Source organism: Terrapene carolina, unplaced genomic scaffold (assembly GCF_002925995.2).
Source record: "Terrapene carolina triunguis isolate 2854851 unplaced genomic scaffold, T_m_triunguis-2.0 Scaffold234, whole genome shotgun sequence".
NCBI classification, from domain to species: Eukaryota; Metazoa; Chordata; order Testudines; family Emydidae; genus Terrapene; species Terrapene triunguis.
This window is the reverse complement of record NW_020664585.1, coordinates 18,595,830-18,617,962: the sequence shown is the minus strand read 5'-3', so window position 1 is coordinate 18,617,962 and position 22,133 is coordinate 18,595,830. Positions and strand designations below refer to the sequence as shown.

The window sequence follows — 22,133 nt, the reverse complement described above, 5'->3', positions numbered from 1 at the left end:
CCAGAGGATTCACCATGTGGAGATGTCGCTCTTGACAGAAATAAAAAACAAGGTGAAGGCTGGTATGACCAATTTGTGTTATACTCTCGGCAGTGCCTTAAGAGGAGACTGAAAGGCTGGATTCCCCGCTCACTGACACAGTGTGAATCAGGAGTGACTCCAATTAAGTCAATAGATTTGGTGTAAACAAGAGGAGGAATCGGGCCCTTCAACTCAAAGTCCCATGCCTCATCACCCGTAGGAAACACTTAGCCCATGAGGAACACCCTGCGGGAGTGACCAGAAGCTACAAACCATCCGTGGATGGTGTCCCCCGTGCTTCCTCCCTGACGCGTGGGTCTACACCTGAACTCAGCTGCTTGCAGTTCCATGTCTCCGAGGAGAGAATACTCAGGTATCATCTAACCCTCTGGCCTGTGCTTTGAAACGCAGGCTAAAAAATCCAGCCCTGTTTATGGCAAGGCTGGGGGATGACAAATTCCTAGTGCTCTAGGTGCCAGGGGCCTAGATAAGGCCACCAAGCCTTCCAGGAAGGGAACCTGAATTTTCATGGGGAAAAAACAAAACAAAAAACCGAAACAAAAAAACATTTTGATAAAAATCTTCCAGGCTTTTTTATCCATCAAAGTAAGGGGGCGGGGGGAGGCACAAGCCCCTGTTCGGTTGAAAGATACTAAAGGGTGAGTCTTTGATCCAAAGATTATCCCAGGCCCACGTAAAGTTAACGGATGTGCCATGCACTCTTACAGACTCAAAGGAGGGGGGCAATTAAGCCTGTTTATGTAGAAGAGACACCTACAAAAAATGGAGGGACCGCCCAAGGCACATGTCAGGACGGAGCTAAACCGTGTGGGCTGAGGGGTTTCCCTGGTTGCAAACACAGAGAATAGAATCTTGGTTTTGCTGCCTGTGTATGGTAGAGACGGGAAGCCTGGAGAAGCAATTTGGAGCCTGACCCTGGGCAGAGACAGGGCTTCTTGAGCACAGAGGTCACTGTGGGGAGGGCGGAGGGGGAGAGCAGACTTGGGGATTTCTGAGTAAGAATTTCTGCTGCTGTTTGTTTCTACTGTGTTCAGGGGGAAAGGACTTTGTGCACATTTTTTGTCACTAAACAAGATCACGCCCAAGAATAAACCTGACTCATATAATTGATTTCGTCTCCTAACGGAAACATCCCCTGCAAGACCTCGAACACTGATTATCCACTAGAGCCAAATGGGGCAACCCCCCTGTGCAGGATGCTGTGGAGACGCACAAAGTATCAAATGGAAACAAACAAAAAGCCAGGTGATTCTGACCAGAGATGCAAGAACTCTAGATTTATTACAAGTGCATTCTGACATCAGTTACAAATTTCTTCTCATTCAGCGAAAGCACTGTGTGTGCCATATCATCAGTCACTCCAGTATAGCGCAGCTGGCAAAACCAAAGGGGTCACATTTGTCAATATGCCATTACTGGATGTGAGGCTCCAGTCCTGCAACGTCAGTGCTTAACTTTAAGCAGGTGAGGAATGGGAGAGCTCAATGGGAGTTCTCATGTGCTTAAAGTTACGTGAAAGTCTTGGCAGAATCAAGGTCTTAGTTATTATTTTTTAAACTAGCAATGAACATTCCTTTTCCTTTGATCCCTCACCATTGGCTCTTAAGCAATGTAGGCAGTCATGGGATAAGAGAGAAGGTCCTCTCATGGATCAGGAACTGGTTAAAAGATAGGAAACAAAGGGTAGGAATAAACGGTCAGTTTTCACAGTGGAGAAAGGTAAATAGCAGGGTCCTCCCAAGAATCTGTGCCGGGACCTGTGCTGTTCAACATATTCATAAATGATCTGGAAAAAGAGGTAAACGGTGACGTGGCAAAGTTTGCAGACAATACAAAAATATTCAAGATAGTTAAGCCCAAAGCAGACTGTGACGAGCTGTAAAAGGAATCTCACAAAACCCAGTGACTGGGCAACAAAATGGCAGATGACATTCAATGTTGAGAAATGCAAAGTAATGCACATTGGAAAACATAATCCCAACTATACATACAAAACAATGGGGTGTAAATTAGCTGTTACCCCTCAAGAAAGAGATCTTGGAGTCATCGTAGATAGTTCTCTGAACATATTTGCTCAATGTACAGCAGCAGTCAAAAAAAAGCTAACAGAATGTTAGGAATCATTAGGAAAGGGATAGATAATAACACAGAAAATATCATAATGCCACTTTATAAATCCATGGTATGCCCATACCTGGAATACTGCATGCAGATCTGGTCACCCCACCTCAAAAATGATTGATTAGAATTGGAAAAGGTACAGATAATGGTAACAAAAATAATCAGGGGTATGGAACAGCTTCCATATGAGGAGGTATAAAAAGACTGGGACTGTTCAGCTTAGAAAAGAGACAACTAAGGTGGGATAGGCTAGAGGTCTATAAAATCATGACTGGCGTGGAGAAAGTGAATAAGAAATTGTTATTTGCCCCTTCACAATACAAGAACCAGGGGTCACCCAATCAAATTAATAGGCAGCTGGTTTAAAACAAACATTAGGAAGTTCTTCTTCACACAGCGCAGTCAACCTGTGAAATTCATTGCCAGGGAATGTTGTGAAGGCCAAAAGGTTCACTGGGCTCAAAAAAGAATTAGAGACTTTCACGGAGAATAGGTCCATCAATGGTTATAAGCCAAGATGGTCAGGGATGCAACCCCCTGCTCTGCGTGTCCCTAAGCCTCTGACTACCAGAGCCTGGGACTGGATGACAGGGGATGGATCACGCGAGAATTGCATGTTCTGTTCATTCCCTCCGAGGCACCTGGCATTGGCCACTGTCAGAAGACAGGATACTGGGCTAGATGGACCTTTGGTCTGGCCCAATATGGCCGTTCTTATGTACCCCCCGCCAATCTGCTTTCATTTCATTCATCGTTTTCAGTCCTGTGGCTAGAAAATGATCACAGTGTGGAATCACGGATATGAAGACATCATAAAATAATCACGAATCATTCATGACAAAGAAGGGAGGGAGTCGGGGGAGGGGCCTTTAGGAGGGGCCTGAGAAGTGGACAATCTGGAAAGCCAAGAGCAGAGGAAGGAGCGGGAGGCTGACGCCGGGCATGGCACTGCGGCTGATCGTGGCATCTCTGGACGCAGAGACTTTTCGGTTCTTGAGAGGCTGTGGCGGTCGAAAGTTGTTGGTCATTTTCACTAGAGAGGTACCGGTGCCATTGGCCGGGAAGTGAACAGTGTTGACAAATGCGTTCAGCTGCAAATGTGAGAGACAGAGAGATTTCAAGCCACTTCATTATGTTCAGTCAAAATACTTTTCAGGCCCCCGATTCAGCAAAGATTTTAAGCACATGCTCATCTTTAAATACACGTTTAAGTACTTTCTTGAACTGGGATGGACTTAAACACATGGTTCAGGTTAAGCACGTGCTTAACTGCTTTGCTAAACTGGGGCCTAGGCAGACATCGAAATCCATCCCCGTGCTTCCCTGCGACTCAGGGTTGCTCACTCTTGGACAAGGCTCCTGATACTTGGCATTTTTCTTAAAGACCCAGCTCTTGGAGTCAAGTGATCCCACGAGAATCTCGGCTTCCAGTAAAGTAAAAAAAAAAAAAAAAAGTTTAATCTAGTTCTCACACCTGTGGAGAAACCCTTGAAAACAGGACTTGAGTGCACTCAGCAGGTCAAACACAATGAACCCCAGATTGTAATTTTTGTAAAATCTCATGATTTTTAAGCCAATCTCATTATTTTTGAGGCCCAACGGATGGCTTTGCAACACACATGGCTGGCCAGGCGGCACCTGCCTCAGGGAAGCTAGGTTTGCAGAGCAGCACTGAGCCAGGAAAAGAGGACTTTCCACCAGTCTGCCTGTTCCTCTTGGAATCAGGAAAGGGAACCAGCATGTTATCTTGGGGCACCGCTGCCCATACAGCCTTTGCCCAGTGGTCCTAAGAGGGAACATGCCAGTGCAGCGAGGCAGTGCACCCGGAGCACAGTTGCCTGAGCTATTTGTTCTGAACAACCTTTGTGGCCAATGTAGCTCACTTTTGGGAATTGCCAGCAACTGATCCCCAATGTATTCGGCAGGGTTTTGGTGGGGAGGTGGCAAGGATGTTTCTGGAGAGTCTGGGGGTGGAGAGCAGCTTTTCTGTTGCTTTGATTTACTGTCTGGCTTAGTTAATTTGTTCCTGTTCCTGGTTGCTGATTGCTGCTGGCAGGCAACGTGCACTATCCATATGTGATTTTTTAATGTTGCCTAGTGGTCATGATTGATTAAATTGCTAGAAAACTAGTTAGTTGTCAGGGCCCTAGAGCTTCTTGTGCAAGTGATTTATTATTGTTTCAATCTAAGAAATAAAACAAAAAGTGGCTACATAACGCACATGATATTGCTGCAGTCATCCAATCAAGGAGAAGAAACAACTGTATTCACTTTCCGGCACAAAACAGTGAAAATGACCTAGGGCCTCCAGAGCTCGAAGCATGAACCAAACAACCGAGGGTATGTCTACACTACTAGACACGATAAATCGACCCCCGAGCGCTCTCCCATTGACTCCTGTACTCCAGCGCCGCGAGAGGCGCAGGCAGAGTCGACGGGGGAGCGGCAGCAGTCGACTCACCGTAGTGACGACACTGCAGTGAGTAAGTCTAAGTACGTCGACTTCAGCTACGTTATTCACGTAGCTGAAGTTGCATAACTTAAATCGACCCCCCCCCAGTGTAGACCAAGCCTGAGAGCTGTAACAGGCTGCCATCTTCTGTGGACACAACCCGCACACTGACAATTTGGTACACTGGCAACTGCCCAGTACTCACTGAAGAGCAAATAATATTACACTACTAATCACAGCAGCAGGAACTCCATGCTCTTATTTTCAAAGATAATGAGAGTGCGCGGGGGGGGGGGGGGTGACTCCCCACTGTTTGCCCAGCTCTGACACAGAATAGTGCAGAGTACCGTCCCCAGGAGGAGATGCACCAGGTCAGAACTGCAAAGCCCGTCTTGTTTGGATGCTATTTCCCTTGGGAGCACATGTACTTGAAATTGCTATTTGTGCCCATCTGGAATGGGTTTCAAGTCCAGCACCTGCAGCAGATGGTCCTGTGTGGTATTTCAGTGGGCACGGATGGTAAGAGGAGACAAACGGAGCAGGATCTCTGCTCCCTGAACTGCTGCCCACGAGCTGGGATTGGGAAGGACCTCTGCATACTGAAGACCCTCTGCTGGATTCACCCGAGCAGTAGTTACAGCAGAGCTGTGCTGTGCTTTTACCTGAGACTGGCTGATAGGGATGGGCTCCTCAAACAGCGTCCAGACGACAACCTCCGCGCAGTCCGGGGTGGTCAAGGAGCCCTGATAGCGGTAGTACTTGGACAGCTTGGCCATGCTGGGAAGAAGGTTGTTCAAGCAAAATGTGGATGCTAAATCCACAAAATCCCCTTGAGAGAGAGAGAGAATGAAAAGCCATCATCATAAAAGCTCATCCGGGGGATGAACGGCTTGGAAGAGCTGACATTTCTAAAGCTACAGCGGGCACCATTCAACCCTGCCTCACACCTTGCATCCTTTGCCACCACAGATGCTGCTAGACCGCCAGGTGCAACAGCAGCATCTTGGCTCTGCTTGGCAGACCCTGTGGAGGCTGCCCTCACTGCACCTCCACAAGTCAGTCAACAGGTTACAGTGTGAGCATGGGCAGGAGGGCGTCAGGCATGGCTCCTCCCCCTAGCACAGAATGAGAACCCAACACGGCATCAGCGGGTCATTGGCTCAGACAGCCCCAAACTGGCCCTGGGTTCCAGACTTTCCACACCATGCGTGGACCCCAGGAAGCTCAGTGCCACTGATTCTCAAAAGGGGCTGTTCACAGCAGAGCATCCTTGAATTAGACAATAGGCAGGACATGTAGATTGATGGCAGTAACACACCTGTGCCCACGTTGTGTTAACCCACCGGGAACAACCCAGTTACACTGTGGCATGGAAATGAGTCAAGGGGTCCTTGAAACCACTGACTGGTGCCCCTGCCTATCCCCTTCCCTCCTGCTTCCGGGTTCCTCTCCTCCTCTATTCTGCCTGCCCTGGAGTGGAGATGACAGAGGAGCAGGAGGACTCACCTTGACGGGAAATGTTCTTCAGGCCAGCTACAATCGTGTTGTAATTGGAGTTATCAGCATCCGACACCTGCCAAGCATTACAGGGGGAGAATGAACGACCAGCCCAGGGCAGATCTCAAGGATTCTATTTACCAGGGGAGTCCAAATGGTTCCAGACAAAAACTGGGTCCCCCGGAACCCGAGTGCGTTTGCAGCTCTTGTGGACAGTGATGAGTGTCTGGACACCTATGCTCGTGCTGTGCTTCCCCCCCCTTGGACAATGATGGAGATTTTTATTTCGACAGCACCTGCTAATCTCAAAGGATCCAAAGTGCTTACAAACTAACGTGTGAACTGAAACTCACCTTCACTGAAGCTCAGCCACCTGCAAGGTGCGTGCAATCATTGCTCAGCAACACGCAGCGACGCTACCCAGCAGCGAATAACGGTGTCCTACAGACCCCGCAGGAGTTCTCAGAAGACTGATGTCAATACCAAGGGGGAATTGGGCCCCGGCACTGGAGTTACCACCCACCTCTTATGAAACATGCCGGAGGATCTTTAGTGACATTTCCCACATGAGGATGCTTTGAAACTTCCTTTACACGCCTAGTGTAGATTTCACTGCTGCTCTCCAAGCCATGCCCACAGTGAGCTGCTATTCTGCAAGGGGAAGCAGTGCAATAGAAAGCTGGGATGTCAACTTCCATTCTTAAACCGTAGTTTAACGCTGTCTGCTCGAGCTGTCAGTCAAAACTGCCCTTTCTTTGCCCTGATCAACAGCAGAATGGGGGCGGGGGCGTATTTTTAAATCTCCAAGATTCGGTATGTTTTTGAGTGACAGCTTAATGGGGGAACACTCCAGCAGCCATGCATTGCAGACAAAACTGCAGACGACGGCTATGATGGGATAAGGATCCCATTCTGATCACAAGACAAAACCAATCTCAGTTGCTAGATCGTAAGCTCCTCTGCGGGGCGGGCGAGATCACTGAACCAGACAACATCCTGATTACAATCCTATCCCAGCAAACAGCAAAGTAGGTGACTAGGGAGGCCCCCAGGAGACATGAAGCTCCCACCCCGGTGTGCTGCCTGGATAGCTGGTGGGTTAAGCGTCTTTGTGAGACATGATGCTGGTTTTCACCTCACCGGTACACGACTGGGTCACAGCTACCAGCAAAAAGGCACAGAGAGAGCAGTAGGAGACCAAAACACTTCTCTTCCTATGCAAATGCCGTGGGCTGAGAACGAAGCCAAGAAGGCTGAGAGAAAGGGTGGTCTCCTGGTTATAGCAGAGGACTGCAAGTCAAAAGCCGTGGGTTCAATTTCTATACTGCTACCTCTGATTCACAAGGTGACCTTGGGCAAATCACATTGCTACTCAGGGCCTCGGTTTCCCTGCCTATAAACAAGGAATAATAATCCCCCTTCATCACTAGTGTTTCAAAGCACTTTGAGATCCATGGACAGAAAGCACTATAGAAACGCAAGGTTTATTATTATTAAGACTTTTTTCCATGCTTTGCGTTCTCCCCGTGGAGAGAACAGAGGCAGCTTTCTAAGTCAGTCACTGTATGTAAACATTTGCGCTCCTTTCCTCTTCCCTTATGTCTCACACACACTCTTAGCTCCAGAGAAATGGCGCTGCACTGATATAAACCACACAGGTTCACTCCCACCTCAGTTAATTGAAGTTTTCCCAGAACCCTTAAGCCATTGCATTTGGCTTTCTTTCATAAGCAGCATAATGGGCAGTCAGGAAAGCTATTTTCAATGGTGTTGGCAGGCGTCTGGAGCCCCGGCTGCTAACACCATTGTCGGGAGGGGGATATCATGTAACTGATTGAAACAAGTCTGATTCAGCTCTCACCATTCACCTGTACTTTGGAGAGCTGGTTACAGTGCGACCCGGACTCCAATCACCCTGGCTTTGCACAGTTCATATCCAGGGGAGCAGGGGGAGAGCACTGCCCCAGCTGCGACAATGGTCTCTCAAACCTATAAACTCCCAGCTGACCTCCCACTACCTATCTGCTTAACCTTTATTTTTAGCCTTTCAATAGGATTCTTTAAGGTTTATAAAATGTTTTGGACAGAGAGAGCAACCCAACTGGCTGATGATCTCGGTTACGGCACATGTGGCAATGTAGGTTTTGTCTTCTGTGCATTGCACCTTTACATTTCTAGAAATCTACTGGGCTCCATTAGCTGCAGAAGAGACACCCACACTGTGCTCTCTCCTGGAGACTTTGGTTTTGTTCTTTCTTGTTTTATTGCTGCTTCTTAATCACAAATCAGAAGTAATTTAGACTATACGTGTGTGGTTACTCGGTGTATGGAAAACATAACTTACGTGATTAATGGACCAAAACCTGCAATGATCAAAACTCAGATACAGAAATGCACCTGCAACGTTCAAGTGCTTTACTGAGCCTGGAACATTACTTGCAACCCAGAAAAGGCTAAGTGTGTGCTCCAGCCTATTCTTTCCAGAAGGAAATGATTGATAGGGTCCATCTAACACCACGACCCTCTTTATGCATTCCAGGTCATTTTTCACTCTTGGGAACGTCAAACTGCAGCAAAAAGCACATGGTTCTTAGGAGCTGCAATGACAGCCAGAAGGGGAATGTTTTCAGAAATGGAAATGTGCGACTTTCCGCACGCTAAGTGGCCTGGCGCTGGAATGAGCAATGGGGCAGCTCTCGGGACGGAACAGCCTTTGAACGAAATGAGAACTTGGCTACATTCTAGGCAGCTCCCAACAGCAGCACAGAGTTGGTGGGAGAGCAGGGTGAACCAGGCTGTGTCAAAATACACATTTGTCCATTTGCTTTACAAAAACAGGGAACCCCCGTGACCGCCTCAAGATGCCACATTCGGTTTAGCGGCAGTTCAACTCAGTGGTGATTTCTACTCTGTCCAGAGGGTTCGTGTTCTTGGGTTATTCTTCCGTTGGGGTGAATTTCAAACCTTTCCCTGCTGCATTCCATCGGATGCACCAGGCACAGAGGCTGCATTTTGCCCTGTTCCCCAGCACTCGATGCAGCAGTTACATGGTGAATTAAAATCTCAAATCAGAGATTAAACCAATAGTTACCGCTAGGGTACAGTGAACGCAGTGACTTTGAAGCGAGCCACAGACGTGTTTCTCAGGCCTGGCAGCACACAGCCTGCGACCTGAGGATTCGCAGCACACCTGAGCTGTGGCAATCAGACCCCAGGGCACCGCGGCTGTGCTGCGGGAGTGTTTCCATCCGCATTGGAGGCAAAGTGCCATTTCTGGTGCTGGTTAAAGGGGCTGACTTGGCAGGGTCAAGGGTCTTTAGACCCAGAGCGGGTACTCTCCGGGCAATGTCCCACCTGCGTGCCCCAGCCTGAGGTTCTCTCTCTGGATTGATGCCAGTGGTGCCATGTGGCGGCTCAGTTCAACACAATCAAGGGGATTTTTGTTTATTAAAGGGCCTAGAACGCAGGCTACTCTCTGCCACCTCCTCAGGGTCACTTGGAGGAATCTGGCCGTGAACGTGCAAGCCAGGGGCAGGGTGTTTTTGACGTACCTTGTACAAGAAGCCCAGGACAGCCAGCCCATTCGGATGCCCTTTGGCCTCGTTGAAGGTTTTGTACTTGGTGTTCATGTGAACAAGGTGCAGCTAAAGAGGAAGAGGCACAGAAGGAGGGTGAGACCTGTTCCAGGCCATTGTGGTATTTCATAGGCGCCAACTTTCTCCAGCGCCGGAGGGTGCTCGCGCCACCTCCACCCTGGCCCCGCCCTGACTCCACCCTTTCCCCACCCCTGGCCCCGCCCCCACTCCAACCCCTTCCCCAAAGTCCCTGCCGCAACTCCACACCCCCCGCCCCTATTGGATCCCTTCCGCAAATCCCCGCCCCAGCCCTGCCTCTTCCCCCAGCGCGCCCCGTTCCCCCTCCTCCCCCCTCTCTCCCTGCCCCGCGAAACAGCTGGAGGCGGAGGCGAGCTGGAGCAGGGGGTGGGGCCACAGGGAGCTGCAGGCACTAATTTTTCTCCGTGGGTGCTCTAGCCCCGGAGTACCCACGGAGTCGGCGCCTATGCAGTATTTTACCCCATCAGTCCCAGGGACGGCGAACGGATACTCAGCTCGCCACTTCCAGCGCCCTTTGTAGCCAACGGCGCACACAGCTCCTCAACACTAGTGGGCATCCATATCCCTGACACTAGGGGCCCTTCACACCACTCTGGAAGTGCAAGAGGGCCTCAGCATAGGTATCAATGACAGTCACGCTCACTCTGAGGCCTCTTTACGCTGCCAGAGTGCCATGAAGGGCCCTCAGTGCAAAGCAGAATCAGGCCCTTGGTGTTTTAAGGCTGCATTAAAATTTCATTCATTTTTTCACTGAAGTTTTCCAGGGGGACAAGGGAGGATATTTTCCAACCAGCTCTGCCAAACACAAAATCCAGAGAGATGTGGGTTCACCAGGGGTTTGCTGAACCTAAGATATACACATTTATCTGGGGTCTTGTGCACAGTCTGAATCATTATCTTTGTCAGCAACAGGTGGAGTTCTCAGTAATATGCTACTATGAACTACAACTCCCATGAGGCATGACCACCTCTCCCCACTTACCTCCATGGGGAACTGGTGTCCATCAATGGTGTGCTCCGAGCCGTTCCCCTTGAGGTTCCCCCAGTGGAAATGGAACTGCAGGGCTCGGAACTTCTCAAGAAGCACCCCAATGGTGATATTGATATGTTCGCTCACAGACACGCCTTCCAGTCTCATCACCACTGTAAACGGGCCAGAGCGAAGTTACAGAGGGGAAACACATGGCTGCAATCCCACCAGCCTCACCCAGGACAGCGGCGACCTCTCATGTACACAAAAAGCAGATGGGGTAGAGGTGGCTGGGAGCGTGGGAGTGAATGCATGTGAATGGAGGAGCACATAAAAAAGAGTCCAATCAGCCAGCTCACACCTCTGTAATTTCCATGCAGCTGGGCAAACCTCAAGGCCATTCTTCTCAGGCACAATGCATTCTCAGGTTAATAACAGAGCCAGATGCAAGACTGTGAGCTCCTCTGGGCAGGGATCATGTTCTGTGTTTGTCCAACACCTAGCACGCACCATGGGGTCCTGGGCCATGACAGGGCTCCCAGGTGCTACCACAGTAGAAATAATAAATATATCATACTGAAGGGAATCCTGCGGCGAGTCCAGCCCTGGATCAGAGAGTTTGAGGGGCCAAGGAAGGAGGGAGAGAGGGAGTCTGGCACAAATACCCACCCGTGTGCCCATTGTTCATGAGCCTCCACTTGCCCGGTGGGGCCTGGTCATAACCCTCAAAGAGGACGTCTCCTAGGTTCCTGTCCCTCTGCACTTTACGCCTGTCAATGTTAATGGGCGACTGGTTATCTCCTCCACAGCCCGTTGCCAGATCCTTCCAGTACCTGGGGCCTGGAGAGAGAGAGAGAGAGAGAGAGTGAGTGGGGGGGAGGGAAGGGGGTAAAACATGGGCCACACGGGGACAAGCTACTGTGCAGTGAAGGGTCCTGGTGTCGTCACATGAGGACGCCAGCGAGAGCAGCTTCCTGGGGCGTGTGTTAAAATGGAGCTGGGTTTGCCAAGGGCTCCTGGCTTTCCTGCTTTCAACGAGCAAGTGCTGGTAAACGCAGCACGTCCGCCCGCGAGCGCTCTCTGGCTGCAAAGGACACAGCGCACGCCAGCGCTTTCATTAGCGTCTCCCTCCATGGTCCCCCGCCCCACGAGAGACGGCCGCTCGCTTAGCCGACCTTCATGAATAGTAATGAGCCGGGTCTTAGTCAAGCCTCATTCATAATTCAGCAGGATTTCCTCGCTGGGCCAGGGCCTATATTTAGCCTGACAGGCGGCCCCTGCTCTCTGAGCTAGAGTTACAGACCCTGAAGAGCAGGCTCTGCTTCCACTAGTAGCTTCCTCGCTGGGTTTGGTTTCTTCTTCCCCCCGCTTCTCCCACGTCTCCCCTGGAGAGGTTCTCCGCGCCCAGCCGCACCCCTCTCAGCCCCACCCCTTCGCCCTGCTTCGGCCGTCTTTCCCCGCCACACACAGCCCCCTCAGACACCGAGGCCTCCTCGCCCTGTCTGGTCGGGGCTGTTCTCATGGGTCTGTGCACTAGCAACCATTTGGATTCTCCACAGCTACCACGATGGTCACCTGTAAGCCTGAGGCCTTCGCGCCAAGGCAGCACAAACTCTTGCCCCACACCTCTGATAAGCCATCGAGACGGAGCCGAAGCCGCCCCGTAAGGCCACGAACACAAACGCGTCATTGGGCTACCGCAGTCGGCACCGCCTCAGCGATGGAATGTAGCAATGGAAGGGAACCGGTGCCCAATGACTGAGGAACCATCACAACACTACCGGTGAACCCGATGGCAGCAAACGGCTGGCTCTGCTGTCTACAGCTGTAGGCTGCCAGGGAGCTGGGATTGTTTCAGTGGAAACCATGGTGAGTAACATTAATCTGCGAGGTGCGTAACCTTGTAACGAGGAAGGAAGCCAGACAGTCTCCCTGATCGGTCATGTTTTGGCTGCTGAAATCCAGCCGCTGCACTTTAGAATGAGCGGCACAATGGAACATCTGCTTTACTGAAGCGGCCCAGAGGCTGAGAGGAGAAGATGCCACAATTAAAGCAGAACACTAAGCCAACACATCAGCAGTCTGCCCACTCGCCACATCAGCTGGAGCCCAGGAACGACGTCACCGAGATTTGGCTGTCTCTGAACCGAAGGGGGGGTCAGGGCCTTACTCCTGTCACTGGACAGTCAGGAAGGCACTTGGACGCCCATGGGGCAAAGCGGCTGGGTCCTTTCCTTTTGCGCCACACCTGATCAGCGTCAGGCACTGAAACAGCATTCCAGAGGGAGTGGTGCTATTAGCCCCATTTTACAGATGGGAAACAGAGGCCAAAAGCCACTAAGTGACTTGCCCAAAGGCCTGCAAGAAATCTGCGGCAGATCAGGGAACTGAATCGTGCTCTCCCAAATCCTAAGCTGGCACCCAAACCACTGGGCCATATTACCACTCACGCATAGAAGGACTGTGAGGAGCGTGCCCATATGTCTCAATACAGATGTGTTTCATTGATACAACTAAGAGAGATAGGATGGAGGTCTATAAAATCATGAATGGTGTGGAGAAAGTGAATAAGGAAGTGTTATTAAGGTTTTTAAGGTCAGGCTTGACAAAGCCCTGGCTGGGATGATTTAGTTGGGGGATTGGTCCTGCTTTGAGCAGGGGTTTGGACTAGATGACCTCCTGAGGTCCCTTCCAACCCTGATATTCTATTATTCTATTTACCCCTTCACATAACACAAAAACCAGGGTTCACCCAATGAAATTAATAGGCAGCAGGTTTAAAACAAACCAAAGGAAGTACTTCTTCACACAATGCCAGTCAACCTGCGGAACTCATTGCCACAGGATGTTGTGAAGGCCAAAAGGATCACTGGGCTCAAAAAAGAAATAGAGAAGTTCATGGAGGATAGATCCATCAATGGCTATTAGCCAAGATGGTCAGGGATACAACCCCATGCTCCAGGTATCCCTAATCCTCTGACTGCCAGCTGCTGAGACTGGACGACAGGGGATGGATCACTCGAGAATTGCCCTATTCTGCTCATTCCCTCTGAAGCACCTATCATTGACCACTGTTGGAAGACTGGATACTGGGCTAGATGGACCATTGGTCTGACCCAGCGTGGCCGTTCTTATAACAACATGTACTAAATGGCAGGCTTCAAAAATCACACTAGTCCTTACAGGGCCACATATATGTCAGAAATAAAATACCGCACAGATACACATATAAGTCCTCAAAGAAGTCACTCTCCTGTATAAGTCCAATACTGGCATATAAAATGTACACTAGTTATATACCATTCCCATGGAAGTTACCCATTTTGGTTACACTTTATATTAAGACTCCATTTTATAAATAGTTTATAAAGAGTTAATAAATGATTCATAGATGTTATAAGTATGTTACAGACATGAACAGTACGTGTGATAGATGGTTATCAGCACATCATTCAGAGGCATTATAAATGGCTATAAGCCATGGTTATAAACAACCTGCTGAACTCTAACATTTGATTAATAATTCATTTAAACATTTATTAAGCTTTTTAACACTTTATAAACTATTTATAACCGCTCCTTTAATATCAAGTGTGACTGACATTTTAAATGTATAACTATATTTTAGTATGGGTAAAGCAACCAGTTTATTTTCCTGGTGACATAGCAAAGGGCGTTTCTGGCCTCTGAAATGTAACCGTCCACCCCACGCTGTGTTTCCCAGGCTCTTCTGAGCGCAGAGCTGGGCGGTGAGCATACACGTCAGACTGCCGGGCTGACGTTTCACATCCCATCTCTGTTTTCTCTTTAGGGTAGCAGGATATTGACTAATGTTGCTGACTTCTGGCCTCCGCTCAGAGCCTGGCACCATTCGCACTGCTCAACAGCCATTTTCTATTTACAAATCAAATCTTGTCCTCAGCAAAAATGGGGAAGCCGAGTGCAAATGGATCCTTTCCCTCAGCCTGGCCCTGCAGTCCTCTGTACAGGGGGTCCCATTCCAATGCACCCCTCTGCTGTCAGGGAAGCTCTGACCACACGCATCCACAGCACTCTGAGCATGACACTTAAAACCAAATCCCACGCCTCCGGGAAGTGAAGGACTCCCAACTGAGCGAGCGAGACATGTGACAAATGAGCGGGGCCTGGCTGGGCTGCCGGTAGCTCTCGACTCAGTGTCGGCTCAGAGCAAAGCGATGCAACAGTTGCTCTGAATTTAGTGAGACCCTGAAATCCTTTTGGGCCGGGAGCAAAGAGAGCCATGGAGTTAGGCATGACAAAGAGGAGACAGTCACTGGAAAACACACGCGGTGCTGAGCTTCTCCCGAGAGGCATGTCAGGTGTGGACATGCACAATACTTCGGTGTTAAAGTGACGGGGAAAACCTCCTGATCCCAGGGGCCAGCACAGGCCTCACCTCCACAGCAATGCAGAATATAGGCTCCCCTGCTAACTGCCTCTCAAGCTGTCCCTAAGGTCACTGACCACAGCTCGGACAGATCTGCTTATTTGATATATTAGCATGTGGGCAATTTAGGCTTCAATGTGCACTCAAATAATTCACACGTTAGCATCATATGGGTTCACTTCTCCTTCCCTTAGTCGGGTTTCCCACCGTGAATTAGATCACACGTTGTCCCAGTGCTCGCACCGCTGTTCCAGGGCTCTACCTGGCCCAGAATATTTATGCAAAAAATTAAAAAGACCCAAAATGCCTGACTCTGGGCGGATGTATTCTGCTCCTGCACGAGTGCAAAGGCCCTGACTTCAGGGGAGACAGCCCTGATTTAGCCTGGGCGGGAGAGGGAGCTGGATTAGGCTCAATGGGAATAACCACGTAGGTGCTTTGCAAAAAGTAATTTAAAAATCGCTCTGAACTCTAGGGTTGCAAGGGCAGTTTTAGGTACTGCAGCTACCATGATCTCTGCCCCTGGGGCCAGGCACGCACATTCACACCCCACGCACGTTCACATACCACGCACGTTCACACTGCCTTCAGACCCAGGCGTGCACACGGACACGCTGCCCCAGCACACTTGCCCTCCGCACACACCCCCACTTGAAACAATTTCTGTACTCACCACATTTGGGATCCTGTGAATCGTAGCACCAGGGAACTGCAAGAGAGAGAAGAATTCAGAATACAGGCTGGTAGGAATGGAAAAAGTTGGCATTAAAATCCACAGGTTTTCGCAGGGGCAAAGAGCTCGTTGCATTCTCACTTGTCCTGACCCGTCATTCTAAGCAGCCATGAAGGGTTTGCAGAAAAGCATGCGGTTAGATGCACAGGCCTTGACGTGGGCCTGATTCTACAGAGGCAACATATAGGAGTGAACAGCCATAGCCTCAAAAGCCCCAGGTAGGGTGACCAGATGTCCCGATTTTATAGGGACAGTCCCGATATTTGGGGCTTTTTCTTACATAGGCTCCTATTACCCCCACCCCCTGTCCCGATTTTTCACACTTGCTATCTGGTCACCCTAGCCCCAGGTGACTTAGCGGAGTCGCTCCTTTAGCAGCCCAGGAATTTAAATGAGAAGGATCCACATGGAGCCCTCTTGTGGTCACCCTTCAGAATACCAGTCACCACAAGCAGGAGATACGGAGATACTGCAGCTACCGTGATCTCTGCCCCCTGCGCCGAGCACCAGGCTTCCTCACCTGCCCGTGATTGATGTGTCGGGGGATGGAGGAGATCACAGGAGTTACCCAGCACTGTTTTCACAGCCGATTCTTGCCCGGTTTCAGCAAGTTCTCCATTCCTGCCTGGGCTGGGCTGTCACTGAAATGTACCCGTGGTCATTTTGGCAACAGGTTATCGTGGTTTTGGTGACATTTTCTCTTTTTTTGCAGACACTGGATTTTGCTAAAACCAGCCGTTTTAGAGGTAAATTTGGACCAATAATTAGCTGAATTATCAAAACCTCTGTCACTAACGCGGTGTGGCCCCCCCTTAAATAACGTGACCCTGGCTGTAACACTAGCATAGTGAATGTGATCATGCCTCCTTCTCACAGCGGTGCCCAGCCAGTATAAAAGCTTGCCACTTACTGAGCACAACAGGTGCTCTCCTTCCGCACCAGCAGTACAGACTAGGGCTGCAGGGTTTGAACCCTGCCAACCAGGGCCGGCTCCAGGCACCAGCGCAGCAAGCAAGCTTGGGGCGGCCAACGGAGAGGGGCGGCACGTCCGGCTCTTCGGCGGCGGGTCCCTCAGTCCCTCTCAGAGGGAAGGACCCGCCGCTGAATTGCCGCCAAAGAATGAAGCGGCGGCAGTAGAGCTGCCGCCAAAGTGCCGCCGATCGCGGCTTTTTTATTTTAATTTTTTTCGCCGCTTGGGGTGGCAAAAACGCTGGAGCCGGCCCTGCTGCCAAGGACCAGAATGTGAGTGGTCCCACTGACTTCTAGCGGACTAGTCACTGAAGTGAAACATATGCCTGTTTGCAGGACTGGACCGGTATGTGGCTACAGCTTGTTCTATGAGCACCATATTTTATTGCCGTTATTTCGGTGAATGCCTCAGTGACCTTCTGATTACAAAGGCTTTGGAAATGACCAGTGATGGTAGCCCCCGTTCTCCAGGGCATGGCCGGGCTGCGAGGAGGATTAGCTCCACCCCAAGCCCATCCCCCCACCACGTTCACACCCGAGTGCCCAAAAGCCAGCATGCAAGAACATACCTGACCCCTTTCTCCTGGGGCCTACAGCAGCGGAGCAGGAAAGTGAAGGGGAAGAGGGTTGAAAATCAGTACATGATACACCTAATCCAGTGGCACACCGATGCACTCCACGCAGTTCAAATGGAACAGGTCTGACCTACAGGTCAGCATTACTATAACTAGCATTGGAGCAGCTACACCGGTAATCTGGGGTTTACCTTTGTCCAGAAATATTTGCCCAAAGGAAAAACTGATGCTAAACCCATAGAGAAGGGGGATACGTGAAGAACAAACCTACTAGAACCCCTTATTACCGAGCATTTTAAATCTTATTCTTCCTGCATCCAGTACCAGGCCCATAGTACTGGCCTTCTGCTTGCTACCGTTCAGCATCTTCTGTCCGAGACACGGCACGAGGAAGGACTGAGCTATCCAACAGCAAACACCTCTCATGCTCACGCAGGACACCTCACGCATGCTTACGCAGGCTTTTTGAGCCTCTCGGGGCAGCACCAGAGGGTTCAGTCCAAAAGCACTTTGGGCTGTAGCCTGTCTTCCTTCCACAGGCCTAATTCCATTCACCGCCAGGGGAGTTTTGCCTCAAAACCATTGATGGGCTCGAGCCCTTCTTGTACTTCATGGGACTGTGGATCTCCTCTTCCCTGCAGCGTACAGCAACTGCCCAGGCCCTTCACACACACATATAAGGGAGACACACATTAAACTGAATCTCATTTGTATAGATCACGCTCATAGTTCTAGCCTCTCTAGATCCCTTTGTGTTAGTTCTCTGTCCTCACCAGCAATTGCGATGCCACCCAAATATCACCTGTACGTTTCAATCATGTGCTTTTCACCCCTTCTTCCAGGTGACTGTAGAAGATGCTAATTAAGACTGGATCTACCCTCTATCCCTGCAATACCCGCCCTAGAATCGCCTGCCAGGCTGATACGCTGCCATTCATCACTGCTTTGTTTATAGTGCTGCCACGGGTTTGGATCTGTGTCACTAATCCTGACCAGTCCGGTTGGAATTAATTATGAGAGCAAGATTTCATGAGACCCTATATCAACATGCTTTAGTGAACGTCAAACACAAAAGGCAGTTGCCTGCATGCCTTTCATCCACTGACACCATTGTCCTGCTATCAAAGGAACACTGTCTAGTTCATCGGGCCGGATCTGTTCTTGAATCCATCCTGCTTAGTGCTCATGAACTATGGTTCTCTTATCTCTAGGTGTTTCATGATTCAGTCCCCACTTTATAACTGTTGTGCTGTTTTACTAGGAAGATCTGCAGGTTGGCAATTGCCAGGATCACTCCTACTTCATTTTCTCTGTGCTTTTTCTCCAGTCTTCCATCAACTCTCCAGCATCATCCTCTCTGTCAGTTCTGAACACATCAGGGTTTTGTGATGCAGGGTAAGCAATCTGCATACGTTCCAATTAGTCCCCTACTTGTTCTTTAGGGACAGTTCATTTTACATGTCGCCCTAAATTAATTATTATCTAGCAATGATCCTCATCGCTATTATGACAGTAGAACCTAGGTGTCACACCTGATTTCAGGGCACCGTTGGGAGAGGTGCTGGGAAAACCCATAGTCAGAAACAATCCCTGCCCTACAGAGCTCACCATCAAAGTAGACATGACAGACAGGAGGCAGGAGACAAGAACTGAGCTCCTCATCCCTGCTCCAGCCCCTGTACGCCAGGTGAAAGGGATCTGGCAGCATCTGAGGGCTCTACATGCCCTGTTTCTAGCGAGTAAAGAATTCTCCCATCCAGACAGTGGGAGACAGCCAGAGGGCTGCGTTCAAGGGGAGGAGGAGGACAGACTATGGCAGGGGGAAGAGCGGATGAAGGGGACAGGCTAGGAGGAGAGCTGGGGAGGACACACTGGAGGGGGGAGAATAGGGGGCAACAGCTTCCTGTCCAATTACAATAAACGCCTTCCTGTCTCAGGCATTTCCCTGTCTTCTTCCCACCCCATAAAGACAGCAACAAGCTCTCATAAAATCCACCCTCTCCTTAGCACTTGTGTTCAATTCCCCATCATCATTTTTACTGGACCAATTTTCCCTTTTATCTTCTGCCTATTAATAATAGATCTAAAGAGACCTTTCTTAGGAGCTGAGATCTTCCCTGCAATCCAGCATTCAATATTAGCTTTTACTCCTCTAATTATCCCTGTAACCTGCTTTTGTTTATTTTTATAGCTCTCGCAATCCTCTCCCTGAGCAGATTGATTATATTTTTAACCTCCTTATAATTGCTTGTCCTGTTCTTTACATCTCCACTTAACCAGACTGGCCTTTGTTGCCCTTTTGTGTGTTTACTCTGGATTTAATCAAGATGAAAAACTCAGCAACAGTCCCCTCCCGGCTCATTACACATATTTCCACATTACATTTCCAGACACCCCTTTCTCCTTCCCACAACGCTTAGCACTTCTCAGCCACGGACAGCAAAGCCCCTTCCATGGCAGCACAGGGTTTTAATGGACTTGCTCAAGGTCATACAGAAAGTCAGTGGCAGAGATGTGAACAAGGCTCAGGAGGGCTGTTTCCCATGCTGGTGCCATGCCAGCTGGGCCATGGGGTCTCTCTAACTTCCCATTACTGTTGTTACTCATATATTACAGTAGTCCCCAGAGGCCTCAGTCAGAGCCCCATTGCACAAAGTACTGTGCGTACGCACACTAGATTGTGAGCTCTTTGGGGCAGGGACTAAGTACAAAATGAGAGAAGAGATGGGGCAGCACAAGGTAACAAGGACATGATTAAAGCTCAGTAAGGAGCAATCACAGCACGCCAGCCTTCATAGTTCAAATCCAGCAATGATGGGCTCACACGACCCTCAAGGTTCTACAACTTACCCCACCCATCACTCATCCATGGCTCGATGGCTAACGAGGTGACCACCTTGGCTGCTGCAGCGAATCGTGTCCCCCCAGGAGAAAGCTCTCTTGCTGAGTTCTCACAATCCGTAACTGAGTCATTAGAACCTACAGTCCTCGTTTCTAACCCTGGCACTGGTGAATAAACCTCCTGGTCCATTGGCCTGGGGCTCCTACAGCAATAGATAAGTGTCACCCAACCTACCACACTGTCCTTTTCTGATGCCGTGTTAAAGCGAACTGTTTCCTTCCTTTCTCGCTGCATGGCCCTTCGCAGGTTTCGTTAGTCTTCTCTCCGAAAATGAAAGCCACCCGTAGCCACTTTCTCTAGTCCTGGGGTCTTTGTCCCAAAACTACCCATGGAATTTGTGATTCTGTTTCTTACTTTGCCCTGGTTATTGGTAGCTTGGCTGTTTTTCTTTACCACCACCCCCTCTCACCCCCCCGCCTTAACCTCCCACACACACACACCCGACTGTCTCCAAGGAAATCCACTGGTTATTTGTTTGTTCTCTTTTCAGAAACTGCCGAGCTGGCAGGCAGGCAGCATGCAGCATGCAGCCCCGTATTCATCATTTTCTAATTTACTGCAGCTAAACGATCACTCAGTCCCCAAGGCTGTAATGGATCCTGCCCCAGCTTCGTCACGTTGGCTGATTTGTTTCTCTCCAAATCTCTGGGACAACACATTGAAACTTCTTGGCACTCAGTCATTCTCCTGCTCCCTGGACCTCTGTCCCCCGAGCCAGAGGTGGGGATGAATTTCAGTTTGGGCGCAAGGAACTGTCCAGGTGGTTTGGGGAAATGTTGATCTCCTGCCTTTGGGACCTCTGCATCTGTCCGTGTGAGCTTTGAGTCTGATCCGTCTCAAAACCAAATATCTGCCAAGCCCTGCTTCCTCCCACCCCTCCCAGACACAGCTGCCCTTACCCCCCAGTGACTTGCCATCTCCTCCCACACACACAGCAGTGGAGTGGCAGCCTGAGCCATCACCATTAGCTTAGGCCTAGGTGATAAGCGACCTGCATAGCACAGTGAAAGAGGCCATGCTGGCTAGTTGTTAGCACATGGTGCGGGGAGTCAGGACTCCTGTGTTCTACTCCCATCTCTGATGCTGCCTTGCTGTGCAATCACTCAGGGACAAATCTGACCTCAGCTGTCTCCAAAAGCCCAACATCATGAACACAGAGCTAGGTCCTCTGTGGCCCTTCCCTGCTGTGTGCCTCAGTTTGCCCATTTGTCAAGCAAGGATAACAATCCTTCCCTACCTCCACAGAGGGTTGTGAGGCTAAACCCATTAGTCACTTTGATCTCTGCCGAGAGAAGGCATTGTGCTGCAGAACTGCAAAGGTAATTACTTACTAGTACTCTCTCTCTGCCTCCATAACTCTGTATGGCCAGAGCCCATCAGAGCTACAGGCTAGCCTGCAGCAGAGGGTGCATGATGTTAATCCCCCTGTGCTCTGGGTTATGTTCACAGCGTACACACAGAGAAGTTTGCAAAAACAGAAATACACTTGCCAGAAGGTGCACCATAACACTGCTTTAATCGCTTAGAATTCGGTACACCACCACACAGGAACCCCAAAACAGAGGAAGCTAGAACAGGCTGCTCCCTGAAAACAGAGTCACAACTCACCCTACCTTGCTCTAGAACTGACTCTGATTGCACGCTTCCCTACAGAGCCCCCTAGCCTGTAAGCAGGACCAGGAAGACTGAGAATTTCAAAGACGGACCATAATTTTAACCTAAATTGCAAAACATCATGCACTGGGACACTGAGGAAACCTCTTCAATGCACCCTGAGGCTCACACACACCTTCTGGAGCAGTCTGTACATCACCCTGCCCCATCGAAGTATCACCATCCAGACCCAGCAA

General features: G+C 49.8%; 1 protein-coding gene across 1 annotated transcript in view; it reads right to left on the bottom strand.

The window, feature by feature from the left end:
* Nucleotides 1-3,032: 3,032 nt before the first annotated feature.
* The window catches only part of LOC112120401 (carbonic anhydrase 15-like), a 37,166-nt gene continuing 18,065 nt past the window's right edge, over nt 3,033-22,133 (bottom strand). The window contains exons 2-8 of the mRNA XM_029912623.1: nt 15,778-15,813; nt 11,366-11,536; nt 10,709-10,869; nt 9,664-9,756; nt 6,122-6,188; nt 5,278-5,444; nt 3,033-3,254 (exon numbers count right to left, since the gene is read on the bottom strand). Of these exons, the coding sequence (XP_029768483.1) occupies nt 3,033-3,254; nt 5,278-5,444; nt 6,122-6,188; nt 9,664-9,756; nt 10,709-10,869; nt 11,366-11,536; nt 15,778-15,813 (917 nt within the window). The remainder of the gene's footprint in view (nt 3,255-5,277; nt 5,445-6,121; nt 6,189-9,663; nt 9,757-10,708; nt 10,870-11,365; nt 11,537-15,777; nt 15,814-22,133) is intronic.